The following is a 20820-nucleotide window of genomic DNA, read 5'->3' on the forward strand; positions in this document are numbered from 1 at the left end:
ACTTGGTTTTAAAGTACACAAAGTCGTAAATTTCATAATGCCTCTCATCTTAAATTTTAGTGTCTCAACAGATGAAGTGAATTCCCCAGTGTCCCCATACAGTTGGCAGGTAAATATTCAAATGTAAATGTGGTGGCTTCATATTTGAGTGATTTGTTTGTTTGTTTTTGTTTTTTGGTCTTGTGTTTCTGGCAGAAAATTTACACCTTCATATGGTTGCTTACACACACAGTTATTGTATGTACATAATTGCAGTGGAAAATATAAAACCTTTGAAGAAATTATGCTTCAAGATAATTTGACTTATGTAATGGAGGCCTTTTCTTTTAAGAGCATATGGTACTAGCTTTAAGATCTTGAAACTAATGAGACATAAGTTTTTACTTACTTGGTTTTAGTATTTCTTTACATATAGATTTTATTGCCTCACCATAACGTTCTTTTTTTTAGAATTTCTAAATGGTTTGAATTATGTAGGCCTTCCATTCCCCATACCTCACTGAGAAGCTTGCATGATATGATAAAATTGCAGTGAAACTGTAGAGAGTACTTTTTTATTATTTTAGATTTTAATCCATCAGGCATTTGCTTTAAATGGCCTCATACTCTAATATGAAGAAATAGTTGGAAATGTAGTTTTAGCCTTATTATGAAATGGTCCCTTCAGATTGTCTGCTTGCAGTTTTCATAAAATAGACATATTCATACATATTCATTGTTATTTTAAGAATAAATCTACTTTAGCTGTCTCTTCAGAATATATTGCATAATACAATACTTTGAGAGATTTCTCTTACAGCTAGTTGATGTGTATAATCTTTTAGATAGGAACAGACATACTTAAATTGTCATCTTGTAGCCATCCTTTTCCTGTGCAATGAATGAGTATTCAGATTGAGAAATAAGATATGCTAGTGGCTAACCACACTTGTAACTGGTTTTTTGAAGTTATTTATGGCAATTTTAGGTGGCTTCCTACCATACCTGAAAAAATTAGGCTCAATGCAGAAAAAGGTGTTGTTTTTTAAGAATTATTTCATAGATTCCTTTTCTTCTATGAATTATGTTTTAGGATTTGAAAGGAAATAAGTGATTTCTACCAGAATTGCCATTAAGACTGATAAGACTTTCATGTAATGAAGCTAGATTGAGAGGCAAACAATTCATAATTGTAGTTCATAATAATTTGTGTTAATGCACATGACAAATATTTACCTTTTATGTAAAAATATTTCTGAACCTTATAGCCACTGGAAAACCAGAAGGATTCAGTGGATGAACAGCATTGGCCAGAAACACAGCCAGTGATTTGGCAGAATGAAGAAAGAAGGAGAAGTAAACAAATTAGAAAAGAGTATTTCAAGGTAATGGAGGGGAGTGTAGGTGGGTGACACTTTTTTTAAATGAGACTAGAAGAAACTATATAATTAAGTAAAGGTAAGAAAATCTCAAAGGTTGTCATGCTTTTCATTTTGCATGTAACCTGCAAACTTATTTGACTCTTTTGAGATAAATAATATATATGTATGTAGTTAGGGTAATGTGAAAGTGCAGGACAATCAGGAGGAAAAAGTTAACCGAATTTGTTTATCAATAAACAATAATCACTGTTTATCCTTTAAATAAAATAATTTGCAGCTGTCCTACGGTAAAGTCAGAAACTAATCTTCAGACATTGGTCCTTACCCATCCACTTAGAGGGATTTTTTTTTTGTAGTGCAAGGAAAATATACATTACCTTTTTGTGCAGCTTGGTTATAAGAATGATTTATGCATTTTGGTTCTCACTGCATTAGTTTGCATTTTAGAGAAGAAATTTTCTCTTACTTTGCTGCTGCAGTATGTACCATTGGTCACCAGATGTCAGTGTCTGTTTATTGCAAAACAGATATGAAGATAGCAGCATTAGGTAAAATTTGGTTTGGGCTATGGTAGAGAAATAGGAGAATTCTGACTAGTGCTAGGTTGAGTTAAAATTAAATTTGTCATTTATGAAATTAGTTTCTTGGGTCTTTTGCCATCAAAATATCTTTATGAAATGCTAGGGAACTTTAAAGAAATTAAATTCTAGGAAAAACAGAGCATGCCATACAGGTCAGATACATTCTTGTGATTATAGAAGCTATTAATTTTTTTCCCTGAGGAATATATGGAGTTGTATCCTAACTTGAATTCTATTGACCTCTTTCCAGGGTTTTCATCCCTAAATTAATTTTGCCCTGCAGCCTTTGAGGGCAAGGGGAGAGACTTCTAAGTAAAACAGAATTCAGTCATTTGACTCATTAAACAGCTGTCCTATCAATACAGAAGACCTGCATTAGTGATTCCTCATAACTTTTAAGGATGTCTTTAAATGCTAATACAGATTTCAGTTTTGAGCTCTGTGATGGAAGCAGAACCTGAAATCACATTACATACAGCTATAGATGTGTCTATAGGCTGTACCAGTAACAAAAAATACTGTATCACTGATAGTTTCATTTGCAAAAACATGGCAATAAGCAAGTGAAATTAAGCCTGTCTTCCATGGCAAACTGGGAAGAAAAAATAGGTACCACTGCTGTTCTGAGAAACCAATGAAAATACAATTCATATTGTGTCCATGTTTTCTTGGCAAAAAAGCTTATTGAATATTCATGCCTGTACTGCCAAACATTAATATCTTAAGAACACATGCCAAATTACTGCAATGGGCATCATTAGAACAGGGAAAATTTACTTGGATCAGCATCCAGAATTATTTACAGAGTGTCTTTATTATACATATCATATATTTATATTGTGCAATTGTACTGTGCAGCAGAACGGTAGGAAAATGCCTGTGAGAATCAGAACTCCTTTTCTTGTGGCATTGCACTGAAGTCACGCTGGAACCTGAAATCTTTGTTGCATTAAATATGTAAAAAGAATCTTATCATTGAACACAATTTTATCAACCAAAATGTGTTGGTTTTTTTTCCCTTTTTTCCTGGAATAGTTTGTAGTTTTGGATCCTAGCTACATCCAAGTTGAAATTCTTGTTAGCGTATCCGCAATGGAAAATAATTAACTATGTGCTAGCTTTCAAATGGTTAATTATGGTGGAAAAACATGAACACAGAACTGGCCAAAGGCCTGTATAAACAGAAGTCAGCAGCAGAGGTCTGCAGGGCATAGAAAATTAGGCTTTGCTTTATCAGCTGCCAAAGTAATATATTCCTTTGTACTGCAAACATACAGGAAATAAACCCAAGAAGAGAAATATCTAGTCATGGGTATATGTAATAGGTCTCTATGTGACCCCAGAACTACCTGTACTCTGTGCATAGTTTAAAAAAACCCAAACAAACAAACCCAACAAAAAACCCAAACAAAAATCCAAACAAACAAAAAAAATCCACAACCCCCTGAACCCCTCAAACCAAATAAACAAAAAAACCAAACCCACCAAAAAAACCCAAACCAACAAACAAATCCCACAAACCAACAACTGACACTTTATTCAATCACTCTTTAAAAGACGTGTTTAATTTGCACAGAAAATGAACGGCAGTAAGATAGCTAACAAAGGGTATGCTTGTCCTAGACTTTGATTTTCAAGTGAGTTGCTGTTTGCTATTGCTGTCAGCATCGTTCAGCATGTAGTTCAAAAGCTGATGAAAATTCCACTCTATAGACGTCCAATTTTACAGTCCAACAGTGATCAGTTATAACTTCGAAGAAAACAAGCATGTTCTATGCATAATTAATAAACACAATTTTCTATAACAGAGCTATGTAAGTTTGCATCTTTATTAATATTAAAGAATATAGTTGCAAGTTGGGTTTTCTTCCTTTTTAAGAAATTCTTCTAACTAAAACTTATATGTACCCCTAAAAGTCAAATCTTTGAAGGAGAGCAGTCTTTCCATTTCCAGAGTTAGTCTCTTAATTTAGCCTGTGTTGTGTGTTATATCATAAAGATGGGTAGGATGACCATGTACACACAACACACTTAGAGTTTTGTAGTGATGGATCTTTTTAATTCTAGCTGCATGGTTTTTTCTATTTTTTTTTTTGTACACTTGCTCTGCAGACAATGAAACACTTATTTTCTTAAATACCGCTTTTGTAAATTTCTTCCTTCAATCCCTCCTTCATTTCCTGCAGTTTCAGGATAATCAGGAAGTGGGACAGTGATGAAGGCAGTGCACAACAAATCAGACAGAACTGTGGAAAAAGTGCTGGTCTTAAATAGATAAAAGGCTTTGAAATTGCAAAGGAAATACTGTGGGTTTTTTGTTGTTAATTTAATTTTTTTACAATGTCAAGTCAATCTCTCAAAGTGTAAGCAATCTTAAAGTTACATAACAAAACATTGTAAAAGTAACTTTCACAGGTTGCATAATTTTTTCTAACAAATAATGCTTCAGAGTAGCAGTTGTTAAGATGTTTCACTTGGATCAACTGTCACATACAGTCAGAGTTCACATTATAAAAGTATTTAGTTTTAAAATACTCTTATCCTCTCATGAACATAACGAAGATCTTGATTGGCCTAGAAACTAGATGTTCCTTTTTTGTTCCTTTGATTCTGTAACATGTTTTCTTTCTCAGCAGCTTCACCAGTAATAAGTAACATCTGAGTGGTATCAAGCCATTTAGTTCAAATGAAAACCATACTTCCATTTTAAAGTAATAATTGTGTGTGTTTTGCAGTATAAGTCTTCCAGAAAGAGTTCAAGTGGAAATGAAAATGATGAGGTGAGAAATAGTAATTGTGTAAAATATTTAAGAAAACGTTTTATTCATTTGTCTTTTATGAACACCTATGAGCCACAGTCACAGAACAGGAGAACGTTGGCTAGAATCCATGCAAACAAACTTTGCATTCCAAAGCCATCGCAGAAATAAGCATTATACTCCTTTATTTGAAAAAAATCATCAAGATTGTGTACTGGGGAAAAGTAGGACATTTACTTGCTTTGGTAATAGGAAAGTTAATTCACCTATCAAGGAGAGGAAAAAGTAATACTCATCATAAACAGTGAACAGTGTTTCCTTGACTTACGTGTTTTTGAATTGAGCTGCTGCCAGTTTGTCGCATACTTGCATGTTGCATGTCTCATGTATTGTGTATTTCATAATTTCATGTTTCTTGTTAAATCATAATTTTCATTTTTATAATTTCATCTCTTTGATTTCTTTTTAGCAAGACAGTGATAATACTAATGTGTCTCCACAGTCTCCTCTGTCGTCTGAGGTACAAGTTTGTGGTTTTGTTTTTCATTCAACAAACACTTCTTTGTGCGCATTACCTGTCACCAGGTTTTCCATGCAGATATAAAGCTCTTGGCTTCCTTTGAAAGTGCAATTAGAAATATTACATTATAATAAAAATTCAAAAATAACATTATAATAAAAGTTCAAAAATAGATAGAAACTAGAGACAGATGTTGCAACTGGTTTTACCTTTGCAACTATCTGATCTCTCCTAGACTTTTTCTTTTTGACTGGTGTGTAGAAAGGTGCATTGCTTTGTCTTCGTTGTCTTTCCTAATGAAAATAGCTAATAAAACAAAAATCAAATTTGCCATATTTTGTGGGTGTCCCCTGTGCACTAGCCATCCAGAGGATTTTAAGTAAAACTTGTGGTTTCATTTTATATACATCACAGGGAACCCAAAGGTACCGATGCTTCTTAGAGTTTCGTCCTTTACAGTTCTGGCTGTCGCCTTTGTGGTGCAGCCTTGCAGCTTCATTCACTTGTTCCTTTCCTTTTTAAGCAATGTTCATGTAGTCTCACTGTGGCTGCCCTAGACTACTGAGCTCTGAATAAAGCATAACAAAGATCCGCATCATGTCAATAAGGAACCTGAGGGAGCAGAATGAGAACATCTCCCAAATACAGTGAAATGACTTGAAATAAGGATATTTCATGTACATACCAGATTACTGAGTGCATCTCTCTTTTTAGATGGTAAAATGAGAAAAACCTGATCTTCATAACTGGAAGTAAACATTTCTTAAGAAATATTTTGATGCTAAGCGTTGGGAGGATATTTGCATTTGCTTACAGCTGGCTTAGAACTCTGTTCACAGAATGGTTTGCAGTAGTTTGAAATGGTTTGGAGTAGATTTTAGTTAATCTGGTGCTGCTTTTCTTCCTCAGTAAGATAATTTTATCTGCATGTAGTGAGGTTACTTTCATTCAATTTATTTTATACTGTCCCTTCAAAAGAGTGTGTTAGACTTAAGCAGAAGGACGCACTTTTCTTAGGCAAGAATAATTTAAACAGTATCTTGATGGGAACAAAAGTTAATTATTTTAATGAATGGAAGAAAATTGACTTTATCTCTTTTAACAGGATTATGAAAGGACGGATTGTAACACTCATGGTCCATTTGGTCTCAAACCAAGGTCAGGTAAGCTGCTGTTCTCTAACATAGCATGGTAGAACAGATGTTTATTTCGTGGGCTGGAATAGACGGTAAGGTAGCAGATGCATGAATTGGAATGAATAGGAAGAGATGCCACAATACAGCAGTCCACTCAGTGTACTTACCAGAAACATTGTACTGGGAAAGACGTAGACAGCTGCTTTGGCAAATGAAAAATTGAAAGTTCCCCAAGTTGCATGGTGATTTTTTAAATTAACCCCCCCCCCGCTTTATTTTGTGCATATTTAGTCACTGTCAAAGAATAGGGAAACAGCATACAATTGTTCTTGAGACCTGATAGCTGAGGCAGGAGGGTTTCAAGAGAAGTAGATTTTTGTAATTTGTCCTATGAAAGGATGGTTTGAGCAGAGCTTTGCCAGGAATTTTATGGCTTAGTGCTTTGTTGCACCCTCACTCTTCCTGGACTCTGCCGTACCCTCATAAGAAAGTTGCATTGTCTAAAGCAAACTTTCAGTCTTCTGAAATCTAGGTAGAAATAATACAACTTTTTTTGCAGTTACAGTATTCTTTTGTTTGCAAGTGTCTATGTGAATATTGGATGTCAACAGTGTAAAACATAGTTTGGAAAAGCCACTGTGCAATCCTTTTTCCAGTTAATACCACTTTTCTCTGTTTTTAAGGCAACAGTCTTCGTGCAAATTCATTAAGAAAGAACTATCTCAACTCTTCAGTTTAATTTAATTCGGTGTTTATGGTAGCAAAGCCTGACCTTAATACCAGCCCGTGAGCCCTCAGTAGTAGAGCATGTCTGGCTGAGGTCAGGCAAGTGGCTTCTTGAGGGCCCTTAAGTCACTTGAGATTTTTAAACAGTTGCGTGAAACTTCTGTGCCAGAGATAGTTAGGTTAGTTGCATGTACCAGGACGTGCCTGGTGCTGATCATTTAGAGGTTTCCGAGTCATCTACATCCTTGGCTGCAGGAAGGTGCAGATTTGATAGGAGGAAGCAGGCTTGTTAGGACTTCTCAGCCCATCTTTTCTCAGTGCAGTAGTAGGCTTCCTTAGGAGCCACTGCCAGCTCATGTCTGTTAAACAGCAGCACCCCTTTCACTTAGTTCTAGAAAAGTGAACAGCATTTTGTTTCTTAGTTACAAACCAAAATCTTTGTGGTTTTAGATGCTTCCACAGATACTATCGGTAACATGCAGTTGTATTTTTCTGTATACAAACTACATACTCTCATAATGTATAAAATCAGAGCAGTGATTTCAATAGTATCTATAAAATTTGTTATTTTTTATTGTTAGATCTCTTGCTAAAATCCAAACTATTAGAAACATTATAGAAAGTTCTGAAGGTGTAAGTATTGATTTTTTTTTTTCCTCAAAAGCATAGGGTAAAATACTTAAGGATGCAGTGGTATTGCTGCAAAAGTGTTTTTAATTGCCAGTATTCTATAAAATAATAGAATTGTCATTTGAAGGCTTCCTGACCATGAAGAATGGTAAAGTGAATGTAATTATTTAACAGACCTCCTTTTTAAAGAAGAACTCTGAACTTTTAGATGAGGCATTTCATATTTTTCAATTAGTCCTTTAATAAGCAATCACTGTGTCTCTGCATATGCACACCTAACACATGCATATATGTGTGTATATATATTTAAGTCTTTCATTGTAAGTTATATCAGGGAGTTCTGTCCTTTTTTTTGTCTCCCTTTGATTAAAAGTAAAACACCATGAAAATACTTCAAAGCTAGATTGCAAGATATGCTTGGAGAAATGCAAATGGAGTTGTGTATATCAGACAGATATTTGACTCTTGAAGTCAATTCTGTCTCCGTGTTTTCTAATTATCCATTTTCACTTAAAGATGATCTGTGTATTTTATTTGAAACATAAGTTTCATAGACAGCGTCTTTTACATCAGGATACTTAAGTATATTTTTTCTGAGATGTTCTGCAGCTTTTTTTTCCCCATTTTTATCCTTGGTGGTAGATTTTTAGTCATTGCATTTTTTTCAAACTGAATTCTGAAAACTAACTTCACTAATGTTTAATAGCTTTCAGCCGTGCATCTCGCCAGGACTATGGCACAGTGGATCCTGGATTTACAATGAGGAGGAAAATGGAGCATTTAAGGGAAGAAAGGGAGCAAATAAGACAGCTTCGCAATGTACGTACCATTATTTACTATATGGGTGCAGTGCATTTAGTTTGCTCTGTACCACATTTTAAACCTTTATTATAAAAGGCCTGCAAATCATTACAGTTGTACAAGGGCATCTCTGTAGTGATATTTCTTTCTAAGGAATTTCATCCAACAGGCTACAGTGGTACTATCTTTGGTCCAACCAAAATATCAACAAGGAACTAAATGGTTTTTTAGCTGAAAAATGAAGTGAAATGAAAAAGACATATTTTTTTAGGTTTCTGAGGTTTTAGGTTTTCCTAGGGAGACAATAAGTCTGCTTGTGTTTGCTGGTATTTGACCTGAGATTTGAAGAAAGATGGTCGTAGTCTTCAGAATAGCCAAATGCTTTTTGAGTGTAGAAAGTTGCTACAAGTTACACAATACTGAATGGGATCTAAACTTCAGACTTCCAGTAAGTTGTTTTCTGTATAGTTCTGTTCTCAAAATATTTAACAGTTATAGTTAACTGTAAATCATGGCAGCTCTGCTTTCCAGGGCAGTACTAATTTGGGGTGTGACTTCTGTGAAGGCTGTTTCTGTTTTGTCTGGTTCATTTCCTGAGCAGTGAAGGCTTCCTGCTGGGATGGGGAAAAACATTCCCTGCTTCCCTTCTCTGTTTTGCAACACAAGTGTAGGCACTTCTTGGCCACCCTTTCCTCAGCTATTTAACTGTCATCTGCACGAGTGAAATAGCCATGCCCAAAGTGGTTGTGTTCCCCTCTTTTTTTTTTTTTCCTCCTTCTCCTAGTAAAATTGTGTATGATTTGAACCCACACATTCTGCACACTAACAGCTAATGAGGTATTCAGCCTAACATTTCTGTCCTTAAATTCTGTGCTTTCCTATTATGAGTAGTAAGTTCATCGTATGGCTTTGAGAGCTATGTATCATGGTAGTTGTTGGCTGAATGTCTTTCTCAGTGTATGTAGTTGTGTCGTTAAAAAAAGAAAACCAAGCAAAGGGAATATAAGGTTAATGATAAAGAGAAAAGGATATTTGTACTCAGTAAAGTGAGTTGACTCCATTTACTTCACTTTAGTATTAAAATGTCCTTTTTAAACTGAATGCTTTAAAATACCTGGATTTAAAACTAAAATTAGCTAATGTTGAAAGTTACTTACTTATGGACTTTCTATTAGAATCTTGAATCAAGGTTGAAAGTAATTTTGCCAGATGACATTGGAGCAGCATTGATGGATGGAGTAGTTCTTTGCCATTTAGCCAATCATATAAGGCCACGTTCTGTTGCCAGCATCCACGTACCATCGCCAGCAGTGGTAAGTCATTTATCTCACTTTTGTTGCATCGTACGTGAAAACAAGCTTTTGAAGTTCAATACCAAAACATCATGAACCATGTTTACCGTATTAATTGGCTACATTCCTCACTTCAGTTTTTCCTGCAAGAAGCATTAAACTAAACTTCTGAGCCTTGTTTAAGAGCTATTTTTCATATACTGAGTCTTCATGGAATTTTTGTGTTTTAGTAACTGTTACTGAATGTGCATCAGAAATATACAATCCTTGACGAATGTATGATGATCTAACATCCTGTCTTTACAGCCTAAACTCAGTATGGCAAAGTGCCGAAGAAATGTTGAAAACTTTCTTGATGCTTGTAAAAAATTGGGCGTTCCACAGGTATACTAATCGCTTTATTGGCTTATTATTAACAACCACAGAAAATGTCAGCAAATAATGAAGTTCGGTTTTTTGGGGGGCTTAATTCAGGGAGCAATAGTGATTATAACACTGACCAAGGAACTTGAAGATATGAAAAGAAGTCCCATTTGTGGCATGAAAGTGAGGAAGCTACTTTACAGGTTTCTAGTCAGTTCCTTATAGTAAAAATAATATTGACCTCCTTCTAAAATAAATTATCATCTTTCTTGGGGAGTGGCTCATTACTGAGGACCCAGTCTGTCAGCATTCCAAGTTTTCCCAAGGGAAAAATTGGTAATAAGGAAGGGGGAAGTCGGCCACTGAGCCAGCAGTACCCATCAGCCTGTTTTTCTTGCTCTGCTTATGAAGAGAAACAGTCTTTGGCTTTATGAAATTAGCAGTCTTTTATGTATCTTCTGACATTGTCATAGTTTACCACTTTAAACAGACCTTAGATATAATTAGTTTCTGACCATTCTGTTACTGTAGAGAACCACATGCAAAATTTAAGGCCAAAGACATTTTCTATGCAAGTGTCTTATAGTGATGTATGTGTGACTTCAGAGAGAATGCATTTGTTACACACCTTGAGGGAAAAAATGAATGAAACTTGATACATGTACTGCTTTATTTTGCAGGAGAGACTTTGCTTGCCTCATCACATTCTGGAGGAAAGGGGTTTGGTGAAGGTCGGCCTCACAGTTCAAGCTCTGCTTGAATTGCCAATGTTGAAAGTATCTCAGCTCTCCTCCATGTGACATGACTTCTTGGAAGCTAGACAACTTACCATTTGGTCTGTTAACTTGGATTGCTCTGAGGCAGTTCAGCTTCCTACATGGGAACACCCAAGCCATCAAAAACTAGTATCTGTCCAGATGCTGTAGAGAGCCTTACTTTGGAGTTGTACGTGAAAACCTTGGAGTCAGCTGACAGTTAAAAGAACATAATTATTCCTTTTTTTCTTTTGTAATTGGATGCACAAAGAGATTGTGGTAGCATCAGGTTCTCTTTCCAGTTAATTTAAGTGAAAAGCTGCCATTTAACATCTCACAGTGTTACAGTTAAATGCTGGATTTCTTTTCCTACATTGAAAATGTTGTTTGAATTATTTTAGAAGTACAAAGCACGCCCCCCCCCCCCCCCCCTTAATCTTTCAAGTCAATAATTTTATTTAAGGGTAAGACAAAAATGTAGCGATGGTATGATGATAAAAACGTGAGTGACTGATCACTTGTAATCCACTTTCACTCAGAAAGCTTAAATATTTGCGTTCTTTCTTTTTTGCACTCCTGATTGTAACTTACACACTTCTAACATTGCCAGTATTTAGTCTGAGTGTATGGTGATTACACAAAACAGTGTACAATGAGAAAAGGACACGTTTTAGTTTTTTCCAGTCTTCTAGGTTGGTGCCAAATATTTTTTTTTCAGTTGTACTGTAGATTGTTTACATGTGAAGTGCCTGTGTAATTGATAACTCTTAATAGTCTTAAACATTTTTGAAATTTCTTTGTTTAAAATAGATAAAATGAAATTTTTAAATATTTTAATATTTTTTTGTAAAATCAGTATGTGAAGATTTAAGTAATACTTCACATTTTTGATGTTGGGTGTTTTAAGTTTGTTGCACAATTTAATTGGTTATTTTGTTGTCTAATAATTAGAAAATACTGTAAATATTTTTTATTTATGATATTTAATTTGATAATACCTAATCACTTTTGGTTTAATGTATTGTTGGACGAAAAAAAGTTGTCTACTTTTCTTTGTTTGGGACAAACAAATATACATGGTGAGTAAGACATGAGGACTAGTGATGCATACAGAGTCGTTTAGGACATTTTGATAAAACTGCCAAAATCTCAGGTTTACGCTGTGACTTTCAGGATTTTGTGTAATATTGCTCCTGATCTCACATTACATTTTTACAACAGGTATATCCATAATTTAGTTGAGAAATATCAGTGTTTATCTTTTTAGTGTTTATGGGATTTATTGTGTAATTTACACGACTGTGGCATAGCACACATCAGTTTGTACAAATGTCACTGTGCTGAGACATTAGACTTTTCTGGATAAATGTGAAAAAGAAAAATTTCCACTATGGTGTTTTTTTTGAAACTTCTGAATTTGTTATTTGTTTGCTTCTGCACAAAATCTTGGTGTTTTGAGAACATTCTGAAACCATACACAGTTGAGTTGAGTTCTTCTCCAAACAAGTTGCAAATAATTTCATAATTTTAGTAATAAATCTGTTTGCATTAGTTTGTTCTTCATGAATAGGTAGCTCAATTAAAAAAAAAAAAGCTCTGTCACAGATTTTCTATTTCAGGCTAAGTTAATTTTGATTGAGGGATATGTTTGCCAAGTGTGTAACAAGATTTGACTCTGTTCTTTCCAATTGATCAAGACCCCACGTAATATAATTCCTAAAAGAATGAGGGAGGGGTATCATTTACTCCTTACTTCATTTACTATAGTCCTTAAAATCAATAGCTGAGAGGAAAAATAACCTTTTTCTGATTACAAGATTTTTTTTTAAAGATACATTATTTTAAAATGCATTTAAAAAGCTGATTCATGTGTAATGGTTAAAAGCCACTACAATTTATATAGTGTTTTCTTAAAATACAGCTCATGGAATGGCTGGTGTAAAACTTAATTTGCCAAGTCCTAGCTATAAAGCTTAGGTTACATAAATACTTGTTTAAGGAAACTGGATTGCTTTGACCTTTGAAATATGGTATTTCAAATTTCTCTAATTGTTTTTTAAATCTTTCACCTAATACTCATTTAACAAGTTAGATCTCTCTTTCATTAAAGGCAGTATCTGAGAAGTCATGCTAAGACTAAAAAGAAAAAGTAATAGAATTCATTAAGTAAAATGCTTGTCTGCTACATTTGAAGAACCCAACCATTCAAAAATAATAAGTCATTGTCTTTCAATTCCTTCCTGTGGTATTTTATGACAACAACAACAAAGTTCTATTTCAGTGTGTTAGCCATAGAATTGCTAACTGTAAATTGTCACTTTCAGTTATCTGGCTTAAACTGATCTACACTACTGTTTCGTTGTCATATTTAAATATGTTTTCTGATCTTAAAGAAACTTCCTACTAGAACTAAATATTCCCTTGATATAGCATGCCAGATGCTTACCAGTTGTTTTTTTTTGGCTTAGCTTATTTCCTAAGTAACTTGAAAACTGGATGTGAAATTAATGTACTCATTTTAAACTGTATCTCTGAAGTTGAAAACTACTAAAATAAGTAGTCTGGAGTTCTTCCCCACAAACTTGGTAGAAACAGTCTTGCTTTGCCATTCATTGGAAATTATTATGGCCTTCTTCATGCTTATGGGGAAGAATAATTGTGATTCTTCTAGGGCTTCCTTTTTAGCATTGCAAAAATTCAGGCTTTCAAGCATTCTTAGGAGCAATCTGAGAAAAGGTCCACTGTGCCTGGATGAATCTTTTCTCATCTTTCTTTTAGCTGCTTTTACAAATAATAATAATCTAAAGCCTTGCTAACATTGGCTGTTCCCATTGTGATTTTTTTAGGAGCAACTGCAAAAAAGATGCTAAAAAAGTTTTGAATTTTAAGTTTTAACTTTAAAGCAGCCTGTGGAGTTGTTGCTGTCTTCCCTGTACAAGAATTTGCCTACTATCCCCTTTCTCCCTTTCCATTTGATTCCCAGCATCTTCTTATTTATTTTTGTTTGTTCACAGATCTAGTGACTTCACATTGTTCATTACTGCGTGCCGCTTCCTTCCTCTTTACTTTTTTTTTTTAAAGAAATTGCACCAGTGGCATTGGTGAGCTTCTGTGATTCCAGAATCCCTGCTCCCAGCTTTTAGTATGTTTAAGATATCCTTCTTCTATTTTGTTTAGGATGCAATGTCATTACTTAATACTTGGTACAGCTGACAGGATGGTTAAAAACAGAGGCCTGACCAATTCCTATTGTAGTCACTCAGTTTTTACTTTGGACATGAAGAAAAGTCAACATTAAAAGCTTTAGGAAACTGCATTAAGTTTTCCTAATAAATTTAACAGATAACTAGGGTGCTTTTGTTATTGTGAATGCTAAACAAAGTTACTGCAATAATGTGGTATGAACTTTAAATTACAGAGTGAATCAACATACTGACAGGGCTTCTGGTCATGTGTATTCTATTTTTTTTATGTCATTGGATGCAGCATGTCGCACATGATCTTTCATGTAAGCAATAATGTCCCAGATATTGTGAGATCTTAAAGCAGTAGCATTAAAATAATTGTTGTAAAGTGTGGTGACTTCCCACACAGTATCTCAGAAGTGCTTCGCATCTATCGTATAATACTGCCAATCCAGTGCGCTAGCTGGGGCACCGCTGGGGGTGCAGAAAACCAGCTATACCCATGTATCTTGAGGCCTTTGAAAATATAACCAAGAACTAAAATTATCATAAAATATGGAGGAATACCTTTGAAACAATAACTATGACATGAATCATAAGATTTCTGGGTAAAATCCTAGCTTCACTGAAGTCAATGCAAGTTTTGCTCTTGACTTCAATAAAGATTTCACCTTTTTCATTTATGGAACACCTGAGCTGGAGACCATAGCAAACATGGCTGAAACTTGTTTGACACCAGCAAAGCTTTAGATTCAAATTCTTGACTAAAAATAGTGATCTCTGGTAAGTCAAAGGACGCTGTGAAGTATTGCACTGATTCATTTATCTAATACAAATTTTCTGATTTGCCATATGCAGTATTAAGACAGTAGGAAACGTTACTTTGAAGCACAGCTTTCATACTATGGGAAGGTATGTCATCAAAAAAGTTGCAGGTGAGGACTACCATCAGTTACTTACCGCACTAAGAACTTTTTCAAATATCTTATAGTTTAGCGGCAGTCTTCTCAGATTTTGACATAAATCTGTAGCCAAATTAAAACAAAAAATGAAAAGGCATCTGTTTTCACTAAAACCAAATTTCCATGTGTCTTTTCAGTATTGAAGAGAAGGACAAAGCTCTGGCACTTCTTTTGATTTCTTAAATGTTTGTATGAAAGGTAGCTGTTGTATCTAATACAGCTGCAGTCTGCGTGTTTGTCTCTGAATCGGTCTGCATACCAATGCAGAGATAAAGCATGTTAATAATTCAACTGAAAGCAACTTGTGGGAGTTTTTAGCACTTTCTGCAGATAGGAGATGATTTTGTGTTGGTAAATCAAATTTCTCTTTTTTCCTCACTAAGTCAGGCTAATGTATGTGTTTCTTTCAAAGGTACATCATATTAAACAGTGACCTCTACTTGAAAAACAAGCAAATAAACAAAACACCACCCCAACGCACACAAAACTGGTGAAATATTTCCTGTTTACAGGTGACTTTTTGGAGTTTAAAAAAAAAAGTCATTAAGACCAGGAACAGGAAAGGCAAAGTATAGTTCTCCAAGGAGAGGGTGCTCTGAGTTGATTTCACGTTGAATCACTTCACAATGAAAAAGCCTTTAGATTTAGTAGACAAAGAATTAGATGTTTTGTAGGTACTTCATGCTGAGGGAGGCAGATCCTGAAGTACATGGAGCTTTCCAGAGGTTACAATAACAAGAGATTTGGCATCTTTGTTTTGCTGAAGACTGTATATTTTGGATAGCTGTATCCCAGTGCTGCAGAAAGCATTGTTGATGTGCAGAGAACATTGCCCATTCGAAGCCCTGGGTAGGGTGCCATTCTCTGGTGGCATTTGCACTACCCTCTGGCTTTGTAACAATGAGATTGGCCTGTGTGGTGCAACGTCTGAAGGAAACACCTCCTTGCTTCATGCTGCTGCCGCCTCCTGCATAGGCTGCGGAACTCTTTTAAATAGATGTTTGCAATCTGAATAAAAACACTAAGGAAAGCGATAACTTTACTTGAGAGTAATAGATAAGTAGATGTTTACCAATATTTAACTTCCACCAGCAAAGATTGATGTAGTGAGAGGAAGCTTGCTCTAGGAACTACAGAACTTCATTGATTGAAAATTGCACCATGACTTTGAACAGGTTAGTGTGTCACTTGTCCTCTCACGTGGGTGGATCAAAACAGTAATACTGTTTCTTGTTCCATATGCAACACACTGTGGGATAGATGTAATTCATTTAAAAATGGAGGGAAAGTTGAACTGTATTTTTTAGTTGGGAATTTTATGGCACAGATCTTTTTGGTAAAATAAATATGAAGGTAAAAAATTATTCTCTTCCTGTGAATAAAATTTCTGCTGATCTTGACTGTTAAAATAGAGAACATACGCAATTAACTGAATTTTAGTTTAAACTTGCCGCTGCACAGGAGCAGTTCAGGCTCCTGTGTTTCTTGCATAATAAGATGCTGCTTTCCTTTATTTGTCTTTAAGTATTTCACATAGTAAAATTCTGACAACATATTACCTTAAAATTGTGGCTATATGCAATATTTGTTCCCTCATTGGTTTTGACCTTTTTTCCCCCCTTTTTTAACATGGGAGGCAAAGGGAGGCAACATTGCTGTAAGCTACTTGATTAATTTCTATGTAAGGAATACAAGTTATTATAAAAATGGCATAATCAGTCATTTTTAGTTCAAATGTTTTATAGCCAACTGCATTTTCAAAGAATTTTTAATGTGGTTTTCCATACATATTTTGGAAACCTAATCCTAAACCAAACAAAACCAAAAAGTCTTTCCAGGACTACTTTAGTATCTTAGCAAATATTAAAGGAGAAGAATAGCTTAAACTGACAGCAAATTTAATTGTTTTGGGGAACTTTCCATTTTGGCAGTGTTAGGTTTACTGTTGGACTCCATCTTAAAGGTCTTGTCGAACCTGAATGATTCTATGACTTCAGTGAAACCAGAATTTCTGTTAATAGTTTTGTAACTGAGCTACAACATGAAGTCAGTCATTTAAAATTAATTCTTGGCACTGATGAGGATTTCCTACTTCTTTCAAAATTGCGTGAAGTAAGGCAAATGTAACACTTTTTTCACAATGGTTTTATGAGGGCACATTGTGAAATATTTGGAAATAATCACAAGGATACTTTTTTGTTTTGTTTCATTTTTAAATATGAATGAACCAGTGAAATCTTTCCAGAATTGCTATGTTTGTTTAGGATTTGATCATTCCACTCCTGGCATGGGAACTCCCATTGTTCAGTATTAATACCCTTTCTGGAATATGTGCAAGATCATGCTGTTCACATGCAAATGTTAATACAGTTGTGTTTATTGAATTGATGTGTTACATTAAGCATTGCTCCAACTGTGGGAATTCCTAGCTGCAACTGTTCATGTCCTTTACACCAGCAGGTGATGCAAGGCTTTGGTTCCCACAAGGGGCATACACAGGCATTGCAAGAGGCTTGTTTGGTGGGTTATGTTGGGAATAATGTGAATACTTTTTACTATTATGTAATGTGTAGAACAAGGAAAATGTGATTGCTTGACGGTGATCATTCAGTTATTTTATAACTTGTGATTATAAAACTCAGAAAACACAATGTAACCAAATGATCAGTATGTAAATGTGTGCAGGATGTGACAGAAGTAGTTCTGAGACACAGTTGGAGAGTGATCATTTAAAAATAGATGCTTAAATCGTGTACATACTTGCAGCATCTTTGATAGTGCATTTTAATTCATTTTGCATTTCATGTTCTTGTAAAGTGCATCTTCCAGACTTCTGAAGATTGTCTACTTATACAATACTGTATTAAGTCTTTTTTTCAGGACTTCCATTATTGCTGGAGCTTCTAACGTACATGTTTCTTTTGAAAAACATTCCTACTGTTGTTTTTTGTAAATAGTTTTTTTGTATTAAATTTGCATGCATAAAACCCACATTTCCAAAACCAGTGTACATACTCTGTGTATAAAATACAAACTGTTTCATAACTTTCATGTAGTCAAGTTATTCAGTTTGATTTCACTTCAGTTTTTATATATTCGTAGTAAATAATGAGAATATGTTATATGTTCTTTCAAATGTCTGTGTTGCTATTTTGATAGATAAGTGACCTGCCTCATTACTTATCAGGAAATACGTTCTTTTATAGTGACAAACAAAATAAAATTTAACTCTTATTCCAGGGAAATACAGGACACTTTTACATATGAAGTATGTTAGGACTTTGGTTTTGACCAACAGGGACATTGGTGGTGAGAATACATGAAGATAAAGATGCCTTCACTTGTAGCAGGGTCTTTATACATTTACATGCTTTCCCATCTTACACAACATGAAAACCACAAAATGTCTTACAGCATATATATTTGGAACAACATAGGCTTTTGAATCTTGCTAATAATAAGCTTAATCCAGTACGGAAACTTTTACTGATAGAGGTGATCTGCTTGCCTTCTGTTCCCTGGGTTGGATCTGGCAATAGCACAAATCAGCTTTTGTGTGGTTTGCAGTCATTGCTAGATCCAGCATTAGGGAAACAGAACTGCTAGTTTTTGGAGCTGTAGTTAAGTTAGGTTATTCAAATGTAGGTTAAAATAGAATTCTATACGATGAAATTGATTTTACCTTAATTTCTTCCTGTTTGTTTCAACATCTGGACAATTTTATTATTTGGACAAATTAGACCTGAATATTCAAAGTAAAATATTCTCTTTTGAGAGATGTTTTTCCCTGTGAGACTTTTCATTCTGCACCTGCATGTACCCAGCTGTTGTTGGTTTCCTGATGAAACATAGTTTGGGACTATAAAGCAGAAATTGAGGAACAGCGTTACAAAGAAGGTGAACACCATCCCTTGACAGAAGGCGTCTAAACAGTTGGAACTTTTTTGCAGTTATCAATGAGGGGTTGTGGTTGAAATGTTCTGTGAGTCTATTGTTCAGTTTCCAGCTATAAAGAAAACTTTCCTTTTATGAAAAGACCTTTCAGGTCTACAAGGGGAATGATACCATGTGCAGAGGCCTCTCTTCCAGGCTGGACTCCATGAACCATGAGATTCCTGTCTGTCCTTGGTCATCTTCATGGGGAAGGTCACTGTCAAATAAGGAAAGTGTTGTAAGCAAAAAAAAAAATAAAAAAAATCTGTGATTTCCACATGAGATGTATTGAGAGAAATGTAAAATTCATGAAGCTTTGCAGTGTAATTTTTTTTATTTGAGCTTGGTACACATGATCAGGGTGCCACAAACAAGTATGTTTTTATATTTAGATTATCAGCTGTGGATAATATGGCTCAGACATGGACTTTTTTCACTGAGTCATGAGGTGTTAAAAGTTTTGTAAATGGCAGGCTCTGGCTATAAACAAAATGTAGATAGTTTACAACACCTGCCTTGGTAAAGGTGTCTGTTGCTGGCAGGCTGCATTGATTCCAGCAGGCTTTGAGAACTAAGGACACTAAATACATTTCATAGATCTTTATTGCAGTGCTTCCTCCACCCAGTGATTCTTCAGGAGCAGTTCTTAGGTCCATATAGGTCTTGCTGACTGCACTGACTTTTCACATGTCACACTGAGCTTGTTCAGCTTCTATTTCCTAAGTCAAAGATGGTGAACTAATGCTAAATAGAAGTTTTTTGTTTTCTGTTAAAGCTTGAAATCTGCATCTCCCTCTATAGTCTGTCAAATACCTGTGATGAATGTTCTCATGCTGTGTCTGCTTTTACAGTCTCTCTTCAGTGTCCTGCTTTTAGACCAGTCATACATCTTGCTGTCTTCAGCTGCTGGCTTGCATTGGTTAAGTTTCATTATTATGACTGTAGCCTTTTAACTTTCCTCTCTCCTTAAGATATGTCTACACCAGTGATGGATATAATTACAGTGCCCCAGGCTGGCATCACTGTTCTGATGCTCTTAGTTTGTGGAAACTGTATGAGAGGTTTTAAAACAAACAGAAAACTTTCAACTCATCCATGGTTTCACAGAATTCTCCTACTCTGAGTGGCTATAGATATCACTCAAATGGCTGTTAGAACCCTTCCAAGAGTATTTTTTAAAAAGTTTGAAGCTTAATGTTGCAATTACTTAAGCAGATTAAACCTATTTGCAAAATGTGTATGTAATTATTTGTGGTTTTAATTAGTTAGGCCTCATTAATAATGGAAATCTCATGCTAATAATATGCTGATTATATAGCCAAAGAGTAGATTATAATACAAATGTCTAGTTTTCACACACAGCTATAACACATTGCCTTCAGGACTGAATGATACATAACTCGGCACAATAGGTTATAGCTACTAGTAAGGGCAATATAAGAAGAATTAGAACACTTTAACTTTTCTGAAGTTTGCAGGTGATTGTTAAAGGTTTGACTTTGTATCATCTTACCATAGTTTTCATTATAGTGGGGAAGTGGAACAACTAGACTGTATGTAGAACTGTAGGGGTTTTTTTAGCTAACATTTAAATGTGACAAACTTCCTGGAATATTTGTATTTTTCAGCAACTCAATAAACATCTATCTTTGGAGTATTATAATTGTGGCTTTATTATAATTATTTCATTACCAGAATTCATATAATTTTTCATATATACATACAGGTAGGTACAGTGTGTGATCTCTAGATCAATAATCACAAGTTGGAGAAATGACAAATGATTTACCCAGAGAAAACCATGTGTTCTGTGTTA

General features: G+C 34.9%; 1 protein-coding gene across 2 annotated transcripts in view; it reads left to right on the plus strand.

The window, feature by feature from the left end:
* The window catches only part of LRCH2 (leucine rich repeats and calponin homology domain containing 2), a 56610-nt gene extending 35971 nt beyond the window's left edge, over positions 1 to 20639 (plus strand). For both annotated transcript variants that reach the window (XM_072877480.1, XM_072877481.1), the window contains 9 exons: positions 61 to 109; positions 1248 to 1364; positions 4678 to 4722; positions 5171 to 5221; positions 6327 to 6384; positions 8420 to 8532; positions 9690 to 9827; positions 10113 to 10190; positions 10850 to 20639. In XM_072877480.1, the coding sequence (XP_072733581.1) occupies positions 61 to 109; positions 1248 to 1364; positions 4678 to 4722; positions 5171 to 5221; positions 6327 to 6384; positions 8420 to 8532; positions 9690 to 9827; positions 10113 to 10190; positions 10850 to 10969 (769 nt within the window). In that variant the 3' untranslated portion in view covers positions 10970 to 20639. The remainder of the gene's footprint in view (positions 1 to 60; positions 110 to 1247; positions 1365 to 4677; positions 4723 to 5170; positions 5222 to 6326; positions 6385 to 8419; positions 8533 to 9689; positions 9828 to 10112; positions 10191 to 10849) is intronic.
* Positions 20640 to 20820: the final 181 nt, after the last annotated feature.

This window comes from Ciconia boyciana, chromosome 12 (genome assembly GCF_034638445.1).
Source record: "Ciconia boyciana chromosome 12, ASM3463844v1, whole genome shotgun sequence".
NCBI lineage: Eukaryota > Metazoa > Chordata > Aves > Ciconiiformes > Ciconiidae > Ciconia > Ciconia boyciana.